This window comes from Chanos chanos, chromosome 11 (assembly GCF_902362185.1).
Source record: "Chanos chanos chromosome 11, fChaCha1.1, whole genome shotgun sequence".
NCBI lineage: Eukaryota > Metazoa > Chordata > Actinopteri > Gonorynchiformes > Chanidae > Chanos > Chanos chanos.
The window spans coordinates 23,675,594-23,688,093 of NC_044505.1; the positions used below are offsets into that span (position 1 = coordinate 23,675,594).

The 12,500-nt window shown below is 47.5% G+C and overlaps 1 protein-coding gene across 2 annotated transcripts in view; it reads right to left on the minus strand.

Annotated features, from left to right (window-relative positions):
- The window catches only part of fat1a (FAT atypical cadherin 1a), a 72,043-nt gene that overhangs the window by 20,819 nt on the left and 38,724 nt on the right, over positions 1-12,500 (minus strand). For both annotated transcript variants that reach the window (XM_030787679.1, XM_030787680.1), the window contains exons 7-11: positions 8,155-8,430; positions 7,323-7,533; positions 2,490-6,563; positions 1,385-1,581; positions 663-816 (exon numbers count right to left, since the gene is read on the minus strand). In XM_030787679.1, coding sequence (XP_030643539.1) covers positions 663-816; positions 1,385-1,581; positions 2,490-6,563; positions 7,323-7,533; positions 8,155-8,430 — 4,912 coding nt within the window. The remainder of the gene's footprint in view (positions 1-662; positions 817-1,384; positions 1,582-2,489; positions 6,564-7,322; positions 7,534-8,154; positions 8,431-12,500) is intronic.

The window sequence follows — 12,500 nt, forward strand, 5'->3', positions numbered from 1 at the left end:
ACGGCTAAGCCCCGAGCCTCAGGGCCAACCCACATCCCCTCCGACTCCCACCCCCTCTGTTGGGGGTGGACGCCGAGCAAATTAAATGAAAATAATGACGAAGCTTCATAAACAAGGCGGTGGACCCACCACCGGCGAGGCCAAGGGAGGTGATTAGAATTCAATCAGCCAACGTGCCGGGTTCACGGTTACTGCCCCCCCACCCCCACTCCGGGGGATTCGGTCCATTTTATTACACCAGCGTCAGGACACAGGGAGTAACAGGCAAGCAGAGCAGAGAGGAAAACGTGGGAGAGAAAAATATGCGTGCATGGGGGTGTGTATTTGTGTGTGTGTGTGTGTATGTGTGTGTGTGTGTGTGTGTGAATGAATTAGTTGTGTGCAAAGGTCGTGGAGACATTTTGCTGCCCGTGCGTGTGCGGCATTGGCTCGAACACATCGCACTTTGCGTACAAATAAAAAAGAAACCCTGACATTCGCCGCAGCGCTGAAAACGCTTTGAATATATATGAGGGGAAGACCAGGCAGACCAAGGCAATAGAAAAGAAAGAATGCCTGTCAGCTCTATCCAGTACTGTCACACAGACGGGATGCCGGACCCAAGCATGCCCCAGCAGTCTAATGACACCGTGTGTCAGACCGGGACCGGGACGACTCAGTACCTGTGTCGGAGTCGATGCTGAAGTGTTCTGACCCGGGGCCCAGCAGTTCGTAGGAGATCTGGGCATTGGAGCGGATGTCGGCGTCCGTCGCCAATACCTGAAGGATCAGCCTGCCGGGGGCGGAGTCTTCAGGGACACTCTCGACATAGAGCGACTGTGAGTGGGGGAGAGAAAGAGGGAGAGAGAGAGTGAGAGGGAGAGAGGAAGTGAGAGAGCGAGAGGAAAGAGAGAGAGAGAGAAGGAGATGGCGTGGGGGGGGGGGGAGGTGCAGGATTAGTGAAAAAGGAAGAACGGGAGAGGAAAGAAAGGGAAGCAGGGCGACACAGATAGTTCAAGAACGAAGCATTAAATTTTATACAAAAAAAGAAAAAAAAAAACACTTCTCCTTAAGAGCAAGACCATTAAAAGCACACTTCAAGAGGAGAACTCAGCGTGCGCTATTGAAATGTAATTGAACTACATTAGCCTTTACAGAAATGCTCGTACAATACAAAATGATTCTCTTTGTTTCTTAAATGCTGTAATTCACACAAGGACCTTCTCAAACCCACCAACTATTCTGTTCGCATTCACTCTCTTTCTCTCTCTCTTTCTCTCCCCCCCCCCCCCCCCCCCCTCTCTCTCTCCCCCTCTCTTTCATTCTCTGTATGCACAGTCAGGGAGAACAGTCTCTCCACAAGACAGAAACATATGAACAATGCAACATTTCTACACGCCGTTACCTTCTCGCAGACGGGGCTGTTGTCGTTGGCATCGAGGACCTTGACTTCCACCACGGCCTTGGTGGCGAAGGTGCCGTCGGTGGCGGTGATATTCAGCAGGTAATTGTCTCTCTCCTCCCTGTCCAAGGCCTTCCTGACAGACACCTTCCATTCATTCTGTATGTGCTCAATGGCAAACTGTCCCAGTGGATCGCCTCCTTCAGAGAGTCAATAGGAACACGTCAGTCAAACTAATGAACAACAGAGGCTGCTGCTTTTTTTTCTCTCTCTTTTTTTTTTTTACAATGCTGTGCCAAGTGTGCGATTGTGTATGATTGTGTGTGTGTGTGTGTGTGTGCGTGTGTGTGTGTGTGTGCGTGCGTGTGTGTGTGTGTGTGTGTGCGTGTATGTGTGTGAGTGTGTGTGTGTGTATGTGTGTGTGTGTGTGTGTGTGTATGTGTGTGTGTGTGTGTGTGTGTGTGCGCGTGTGCGTGTATGTGTGTGTGTGTGTGTGTGTGTGTGTGTGTGTGTGCGTGCGTGTGTGTGTGTGTGTGCTTGCGTGTGTGCGTGTGTGTGTACGCTCTCTATTTAAAAACAGTAGGGAAACCCCTCGAGCAGAACAGTGAGACTCGAACACCACTGGCAAAGAGAACACAAAATACCAGGATCTGCAGGTTGCCACTCGTTAACCTGAAATATGGTTGTGATAACCTTGGTATCTACGGTTGTGTTGACCTCATGGTTCTGAGTGCCTTGTTATCCTGAGAGAACTACCAGGTAAAAGACATCGCAAAAAAAAAAACAGTGTAAAACAACCACAATCTGACCGCCTTTTCATTTCTGACCAAGTTCTCATATTCATTAGGACTAATGAAAATAATGAAAACACAGGAAGCACACATCACAGCTACCGTGAGAACTCAGTTATAAGATCTCTGTTAGATGTTAGGTGTTTTGGCAGATCTTTTCACACAAGCTTTTTATCACTTAGAGATTACACATTTACCCACTCTGAGATAAACAGACCGCTGTGCTGACAATATATTATTTGTTATGGTTGTTGGCTTTGGATAATATCTTCACATGAGAGACGCTTGGTGGTATTTATAAAAGAGGTTTTGCTCACCTGTGATGAAATATTTGACTTGCTTGTTGATGTCCTCTGTGTCTGCGTCTGTGGTGCTCAAGATGGCGATGACTCCACTGGGTGGAGGGTCGTCCTCGCTGACTGTGCCTTTGTAGATCTCCGCCGTGAAGCGAGGAGGGTTATCGTTGACATCTGCAACGGTAACCTCCACCTTCGCACTGGCTGTCAGCTGGACTTTGTCTCCGCGATCAGTAGCTAAGACGGAGATCGTGTATTTGTTCCTCTTCTCGCGGTCCAACTCCTTCAGCGTGGTCACCCAACCAGTCTCACTGTTGATGGAGAACAGCTCCACAATCTCTCCTGATTCCTGGTTAGAGTCTAGGCTGTAGGCAACCTGTCCATTCGTTCCCGAGTCCAAGTCTGTGGCCTTTACCTGGATCACAGGTGTACCGCCTGGGAGGTTTTCTACCACCACAGCTTCGTATGGGTCAGATTCAAAGAGGGGTCGGTTGTCGTTTACATCCTTGACCTGGATGCTGACATCCACGGCAGAGAAGACCTCAGTCCCCTCGTGGTCACTCTGGGCCTGCAGCGTGAGCTGGTACCATTTCGTGCTTTCGTGGTCCAGCTTCTTCTCCAGCTTAAGAGCTCCACTCTCACGGTCCACCACAAAGACCTCATCTTGATTGCTTTCAGGTGTGTTCCCCTTGACCAGGGTGTAAAAGACAGGCTGCTCGCCCTCCGCCTGGATAACGTCAATTTCCGAACCGACGGGAAGGTCTTCGTCAATTGCGAACCTGTAGTGGGGCTCAACGAATTTTGGCACAGGCACCTCTGGAGCCAGTACTCTGACGTAGACTGGTATTACAGAAGACTTTGACGGATTCCCAGAATCCTTGGCCCTCACATAAAAGGCATAGAGATCATTTTCAAGTCCAATCAGACTCTCCTTTGTCACTATGACACCACTGTAAGGGTGGATTTCAAAATTCTCCTCAACATTTTCAACGTCAGCCTCTATGGCGTAGGTAATATCTGCATTGCTGCCCTCATCCATGTCTGAAGCGGCGATTTTGACCACAGTCGTCCCTCTTGGCACATCTGACGGGACGTTTACCTTGTACTGAGAGGCTCTGAACTGAGGGGTGTTATCGTTAACATCAGTCAAGATGACGTTGATGGTGCAGAAGCCCACCTTTCCGCCTCCATCCTTGGCCATCAGAGATATCAGGATTGCTCTTTCCAGAGCATTCTCACGATCGAGACTCTCCAAGGTGAAAATCTCTCCATCTTCATTGACGGAAAACTTGTCTCGTGCTATGTCGTTGACAATGTGGTAAGTCAGTCGTCCATATGTGCCAGAGTCCTCGTCTGTAGCTTGGGCCTCTGCTACCAACGTGCCAACGGGGGAATTTTCCAGAAGTTCAACCACGTAATCCACTTGTGGGAAAGTCGGATTGTGGAAGTTGGCACCGATGACGGTGACCCTCACAATGGCAGAGCTCCTGAACACGCCGTCTGACACGGACACGTTCAGATTGTACAGGGGATTCATGTGAGGTTTTCGGTGATTGGAGACGATGATAGCCCCAGTATTTTTGTCCATGGCAAAGTTCTGGTCTTCGTTGCCCGAGAGAATTGAGAACTCAAGTTTTCCGCCGTCTGAACTGTCGGCATCTGACCCCTGCACCTGGGTTACGAAGTGACCGCGAGGAGCCAATTCACTGACAGTGGCTTCGTAAAGGCTCTGTGAGAACACAGGAGAGTTGTCATTAAGATCCGTGATGTCAATGGTCACAGTGACTTCGCTGGAAAGAGCAGGGACTCCTCCGTCCACTGCTCTGACTGTGATCAAATGTTGTGTCTTTTCCTCATGGTCGAGCGTACGGGCTGTCCAGATCGTACCCGTGTCGCGATCGATGCTGAAATAGTCCGAGCTCTTCTCTTTATCCTCCACAATCTGGTAGAAGAGGACTTTGTTGTTGCCTGTGTCTGCATCTGTAGCTGAAACCTGCAATACTGATGTGCCAATCACCGAAGCCTCAGAGAGGCTTGCGTTGTATGACTTTGTTTGGAACACAGGAGGATTATCATTGACATCCTCCAGGATTATGTCAACAAAAACTTCTGAACGGGCACCGGTGAGCGAGTCTGTCGCTCTTACACTCAACTTGTAGGCAGGATGAGCTTCGAAATCTAAGGGCTCCACCACATGAATGACACCTGTGTTGAAGTTGATGGAGAACTGATTCAGTGGATCACCCTCTGAAATGGTGTAAACAATGCGCGGGCCTTCGGAATCACTGGCCTGGACATGAACGACGGGCGTGTGTAACTGTATGTTTTCTGGGATCTCCAGGCTATAGAAAGGCTTCTCAAACACTGGAATGGCCTTGTTTACCACTGTGATAGGAACTTCCACAGTGGCAGAAAGGGCTGGTTCCCCTTTGTCTTTGGCAACAACGGTCACGACAAACTCAGCGTTGAGGGAGTCCTTCTCAAATTGCTTTTTCAGGGAGATTTCGCCACCCGGGCTTATCTGGAAATGCTCGTGATGCTCTTGCAAATGGTAGTAGATTTCTGCATTCTTATCGATGTCCTTGTCTACTGCTATTACCTGCCTTATGACCTGGCCTACTTCAGCATCCACCTGGACCAAGGCATGGTACGGCAGGTTGACAAACATGGGAGTGTTGTCATTGACATCTTCAACAGACACTGTGACGAGAACATGTGCCACCTCAGACGTCTTGTCCTCTCTGGTCACCTCTACGACTATGTCAAAAGCGTCCTGTTCCTCACGGTCGAAGGGTATGCCAGTGGTGGAGAGGACCCCTGAGGTACGACTAATCTCAAATCTGATATCGGGGTTGAGAATCGTGTAAAAGATGGGTTCATTAACTTGGCTGCCTACAGTAGCGATAACTGCCAAAGTTTTCTTGTCTGATGAGTTCTCCTCAACATAAGCCTTGTAGGATTCACTTGTAAACTTCAAAGCGCTCTCTTTGTTCTCCCTGACACTTATTTTAACCGAAGCTATGTTTGCAAATCTGCCGTCAGATACCCTCACTTTCAGCTCGTATCTGCTTCTCAACTGGGTCACGTTCTGAACCGTGATGACTCCAGACATGGGATCCATTTTGAACTTATCACCGATGTTGCCCTCAGCAATGGAGAAAATGAGTTTGGAGTTCGGCCCAGAGTCCGCATCGGTGGCATTGACTCTGAGCACCTGTACACCTTTGTATGTTGGAACCAGAACTGTAGCCTCATACAGGTCCTGACTGAACTTGGGTGGGCAATCATTGACATCAATAACTTCGATTGTGACGTTCGCGGCTTTCTCAGCAAAGTGACGTGGGACTCCCATGTCATGGACCTGAACCGTGAATCGGAAGACTGACTTCTGCTCATAGTCCAGTTCAGTGGAGGTTCTGATGGCTCCCGTACTAGAGTCGATGGAAAAGTAGTTGTGAGCGAACGGCTCCACAATCTGATAAACTAGCCTGGCATTGGCGTCACGGTCAGAATCTAAGGCACGGATGACAAGTGGGGTGTTGTCTTTGGTCAGAACAACACTGTTGACGAGAGAGGACTCGCTGATCATTCCAGTAAACTCATTCTGGATAAAGAGCGGGGCAATATCGTTCTCATCCCTCAGGTGAACTACAAGCGTGGCATTGCTTGCCTGCCCAGCCATGTTGGTTCCTTGAATAGTTAACTTGTATGTAGGTATCGTCTCAAAGTCTAGCGCCCTCTGAGTGACGACCACACCTGAATTGGGGTTGATGTCAAAAACTCCGTTTATGTTCCCTTCTTTAATTTGGTAAAATACCGACGACTGGCTGGTTGCGGTCAAAAGGCTCACAAAAGTGCCGGGCAGCGCGGACTCGCTGACCTCGGCCGAGAAGTCCTTCTGTGCAAACTTGGGTTTGGCGTTGTCGGAGATTGTGACCATGATGTCGACAGCTGCTGTGGCGGTTAAGGAAGGGGTCCCCCTGTCAGAAGCTTTCACAATCAGCGCAAATTGGTTTTTCTGGCTCCGATCCAACTCCTTTGCCACAGTAATTGTTCCCAGGACAGGATCAATGGCAAATGAATTTGCAGCATTTCCTGCAAAAGAGAAACAAACAACCAAAAAACCATTGCTATAATTGCCCCAAAATTGTTTTTCATTCTGCAAATACCTGCTTGGATCTCTTTAATATTAAGCCCAGTGTGTAGTTTTGTGTCTTATTATGACAGCAGACCTAAATGAAAACCAAGTGCACGTCAGAGGCAAGTCAAGACTAACAGCTCTCTTCATGAGTTTTAACTGAAAGACTCTGAGTGCAGATGAACATTAGCAAACACTGTGTGATCACGCAGACTTTTGCAGAAACACAAAGTAGTTACACAGTTTTTTTTTCCACCTTCAGAAGCTTTACCAATCAGCAGCTGTCTGGCACATGCATCTCAATTAGCTACATTCATCTGGATGGGCTCAGGAGTGCATCTTTCTTCACACAACACTCAGCTCACTATCTGCGCCCCCATGCACCCAAACATAACTCTTATTTATCTAATAAACAATGGTGGGAAATGGAGGGGTGGGGTGTATGCCAGCCTCCAAACATGCTTGGAACATCTACTCTCCCTCCCTCTAACTCAATGGTGACATCCTCTCTCTCTCTCTCTCTCTCTCTCGGGGAACTCAAACATGCCATTCATGGTTCATGTGGTGGGCTGTGGAAGAGCGGATGACACGCATACATTTCCCACAGCCTCGGACCTATCAGACAAACGGGCCTTGCCGTGCCACTGAAGACTCTCCTGACAGAGCAGATCAGTGAAGCGCGAGGGGCCGGCCTGGTCGTTCTCAGTGTCCCTTACCTGACTCGATGCTGTAAGTAATCTCCGCGTTCTGGCCCTTGTCCTTGTCCAGGGCCGTGACCTGGATCACGGCAGAGCCGACCGTGGCCGACTCGAACACCCTGCCGGCGTACGGAGCGCCAGAGAACCAGGGCGCGTTATCGTTGGTGTCTTCCACGTTGACGATGACGCGGGCGAGGTTACGCTTTACCGGAATGTCCTGATCACGCACCTGCAATTTTTAAGAGAGGGCAAAGGGTTGAAGGAGGGGAGAGAGACAGGATAATGGGGGTGATAGTGAATGAGGTGGAGTGAGAGAAGGGAAGAAAAAGAGAGAGAGAGAGGGAAATGAATGAAAGCACATGTATAAGGCTTATTCCTCTCTGCCAATTTAACAACAACAACAACAAAAAAAAATAATCTGCAGTTGTTTTGTTAATGAATCCTAAATAGCAAAATACAAACTGTCTGGCTTCTAATTCATTTTAAACGTGAAGACCTGAATTTCCTCTCAGTCAAACAGTAAAGAAAATCAACATCACATGAGATGCCTAACTGGTTTACTCTCACAAAGTATAGATGGCCAAAAACAAAAAGCAAAACAAACAAACAAACAAGGAAGGGAAGAGGTTATAGTGGCTGGAACCTCATCAGGAAAACGAAGGATTTCAATGCAAGAATAACAACTTACAGCTGCAATCCTGTCATATATTCCATATTCTATTACCTACTTTTATTCCGGCAGCTGAGATTAGCTATTATCCTAAAAGCAGTAACGACATTAGTGATAAAATAATAATATTATCATAATGTAATGATAATTATGAGAACAGAGAGGAACAGTTGTATGTACCATAACAGTGAGAGTGTGTTTTCTCATGGTCTCGTGATCCAGTCTCTCGGCAGTGTAGAGCACCCCCGTGCCAGGATCCAGTCGGAACTTCCGCAGGCTGAACGGATCGGTGCTGCTCAGCAGAGTGAAGGTGAGTTTGTTTTTCTCATCCTGGTCCGTGGCACTGATCTGAAGAACCTCTGAGTCCGGGGGCGTGTCCTCGGGAACGCTCACCTCGTACTTGGGTTGGGAGAACTGGGGGCGGTGGTTGTTGGTGTCAATCACTTTGATGAGCACCTGTTGGACGGAAGATGAAACGAACGAACGCAAAGGTTTGTTCAGTTTTTTCCTTGTGAAGTTCCTTATGAAGTTTCTTTTCAAGTTTCAGGTTTCAACAAACAAAACCATATTTCTTTTCACCAAACCAGACGTTTGGAGAGAACTGAAGCAAAGGATATTAAAATAAATGCAGAAGAGAGTGGCAAAGAATTGTCAAGCTTGCCCACTCTCTCTCTCTCACTCTCTCTCTCTTTCCCTCTTTCTCTTTCTCTCTCTCTCTGCCCCTCTTCTGAGTTAATTAGGACGACTTTAACAGTGTTTGGATATAAAGCTGGTCGATAAACATAGTAACTCCTGTGATATTTAAAATGCGTAGTTGTCACCGAGTAATCAATGCCGGCTAACCCTCCCCCACCTGAGCTGGTTGTGGGTGGGTGTGAAACAGGATGTGATAATGAAACAGATTGACATTTTCTCTGGTAAATATCATGTCACTCAGCCCTTTCATGCTGGGAGTTGTGTTTCATGAACACTTCTGGCAATACAAGCTCAGAGTAAAATAACATCATGTTTCCTGTCGAGTACAGATGTGATATTTGATTCCCCATCTCAGTAATCGACATTATAAAGAGCACACACAAATACAGCAGCCAAGCAAACACACACACACACACACACACAAATCTATAAACTTTCACAATCCCCAAACTAACACACTTCTCAGCGCATAAATTCACATACACAACTATGAGTCCTCCCACACACACAGACACCCCCACCCCCCACCCCCCTGCCCACACCCACCCCCCGGCATTCACGCCTCAGGAAGACATCATCAAAAACAAAACCAGTGAATCCAATTACCGCTAATGTGGACAAGAGTCATTAAACTCAGCGGAGAGTTCATTTGTGAAAAGCGAGAGCAACTCAACTAAAAATTGTTTTGTCGGTTTAGATTTGGATGGGCCAATTAAAATGACTCTTCCGTGTCTGTCTCTTCCGAGTGTCTGCTCCAGATTTGATCCAAACGTCTGGCTGCTTCATCAACGTGATCTGTGCATCTACAGCACTTCCGATAAAGGATTATCAAGAGCGAATGGGAACCGATGAGCTGCCCAGACACAAAGCCCACCGTTTACTGTGCCAGAAAAAAAAAAAGGGCACCATAGAGAAACACAATGCTTAGCCAAGAACATACCAACCACTAGGGGGTGATATTTCATACATAGGACAAGAGTGCATTCTGCCTGTGCTATGCCCCTGTACACCGAGTTCAAACGTCTAAACAGCACAAACGGATTTATTTATTTCCAAGTGTTTGAATTTTCGTTTGTTTTCGAGTACTCCGGACACAACAACTACGACACTCATGAAAAGCCTGGTTCCATTTTGCGTCTAGCTTTTGCTGCTGGCGGACAGCTGTAACCAATGTGCGTGTGTGTGTGTGTGTGTTGTGTGCGTGTGTGTGTTGTGTGCGTGTGTGTGTGTGTCTCCTGTGGGTACATGTTCACCATGACAGTGTGTGAAGAGCTCTGTATCCATTATGGCAGCATTGGCGTGTCCCACAATCCTCTGGGACATCAGAAGGCTCTTTTATCAGCATGCCGCAGGTCAGAGAGGACTTGTGTGTGTTTCTGTGTGTGTTTGTGTGTGTGTGTGGTTGGAAACCCCTCACTCTCTCTCTTTTTCTCTCTCACAGTTCTGCCTTAACGTCGCTCTCGTTCCCGGCGTCTGAACGCTGTGCAGTGCTGGTAAGGCTCGGCCCAGATAACTCAAAGCCCAAATAAAGCTCTTTTCAGCCGCCCTGTTCACGCTGACACAGCACCAGGCTGAGGGGCTGAAAGCACTGTCACACTAAAGCCTGTTTCTCTGCTGGCAGCTCCCAAAAAAAAAAAAAAAAAAAAAAAGGAAGAAGAGCAAAAAACAGACACTCGGAGCTGCTCCCTCTGGCCACCCTTGTCGTGAGGGACACATGAAAAGAGGGGTTTTTTTGGTTGTTGTTTTTTTTTTTTTTTGCTGTATGGGTTGGGTGAGGATGTGAAGGCGCCCAGCGGCCTGGCGTGGGCGACGGCCTCGGAGAATGTCCAGAGTCCGTTACACAGCGAGGGAGCGACAGATGGAGAGTGGATGGAGGTGCTCAGAGAACGAGTGAGGGAAAAAAAGGAGAAAAAAGGAGGACAGACTGGCAATGAAATACTACGAAAGAGAGGGGAGGGACGGGGAGAGGGCAGGGCAGTGGAGGGGATGTGGAGTCTGTGTGTGTGTGTGTGTGTGTCTGTGTGTGTGTGTGAGTGCGTGTTTATGAAAGGGTTATGGCCAGTTGTTTGTTTGCTCTCTGCTATGCTTACATGGAGCACATAATGGAATGTGGTGTACTGGATGTCCGTCAGGGCTGGCTTACTGGTGCCAGAGGCCCACCAGTAAAGAGATCACCGCACACCTCACACACACACACATACACAAACAGAAACACATATAAACGCAAGGAGCCAGGGCCAGGAATTCCCTCCAGCGGCCCCTGTAAACACAGACACGCACACACACACACACACAAACGCACACACACACACACACACGTGCACACCACCTCTTAAATAGGATCAACACAGAGAAATTCCCCATCCCAAACACAATACAGATTTTATGTGTTTCTCTTTCCCTCTCTCTGTCTCTCTCTCTCCAAAAATTCTCACCATCCTTCAATGCCAATCCAATATGCTGTTCTTTGGAGAAAAGAAAAGAGAGAGAAATGGATTCCAAGTGTGGGCAGAACAATGAAAATAGGCCAGGCATGCCCGTGGAGGCAACACATGACTCCTATTTGGAGAGAGAGAGAGAGAGAGAGGGAGGGGGAGAGAGAGAGAGAGAGAGAGAGAGAGGGAGAGGGAAAGAGAAAGAGAAAGAGAGAGGGAGAGAGAGAGAGAGAGAGAGAGAGGGAGGGAGAGAGAGAGAGAGAGAGAGAGAGAGGGAGAGGGAGGGGAGAGAGAGAGAGAGAGAGAGAGAGAGAGAGAGGGAGAGAGAGGGAAAGAGAAAGAGAGAGGGAGAGAGGGAGAGGGAGGGAGAGAGGGAGAGAGAGAGAGAGAGAGAGAGAGAGAGAGAGAGACTTGCAGGAGGTGCTCTTGGCATCTGTTGGATGTGCCCAAACACTGAGGTTGATTAAAAACAGGGTCTGAATCTGTCACGGGGTAAATAATGATAATGCACTAGAAAGAAAGAAAGAAAGAAAGAAAGAAAGAAAGAAAGAAAGAAAGAAAGAAAGAAAGAGTGGAAAAGCCTTTCTCTTTCAACGTCCCTCTGTTAATTAAAAAAAACAATTTGGTTCCATATCACAACTCTTCTCCAAAAAACCCAAAATACGTCCAATTCTTCTCATCTCCGCAACAAAGTGAAACAATGGTTCAAAACGTACAGTTACAGTAAAACACAGGGAAACATTGGTTCAAAAAGTAAAATTTCAGTAAAACAAAGTGGGGGAAAAAAATGGTTCAAAAAGTTTTTTGAGAGTTGGATGGAGTTGGATGGGTGTCGCATTATTCTGTTCTGTCTGCCTCTCAGATTAAAGTAAGAAAGATGAAACAAGGATGAAAACAGCATTACCTCGCTATTCTTTCACTCTTCCATTCAGGCCACTCGTCTGTTCAATAAAAGCAGATGAAAGCTATCTAGCCTCCATTTGCTTCAGTCTTCTCTTCATTGTTGGATGGGCAAATATTTAGCTAATTTGTCCATTTGACCTACTTTCTTTCTCAGCACCTGCTGCTCCATTAAAAAGATATTATTTGAAAGCGTTGAATGGACACACACACAAACTGTGTTCTCTGCACCGCTAATTGGTCAGCACTCTGAAAAGTTCTGTCAAGACGACCAATCTGCCCAAAAGGTTCATTTAGCGGAGCCCACTCATACGCTCGAACAATTCGCCCACACAGAGTAAGATCTGCGAAACAGACGGCCGTACGGAATCTATTCTAATTCAATAACCAATGATATTTGACGCTGACACCTAACGCAATTGTACAAAACGCGTTTTGTATAAAAGGGGCCATAATTACCACAAGATGCGCGAATGTTCTGCATTGACAGTAGTG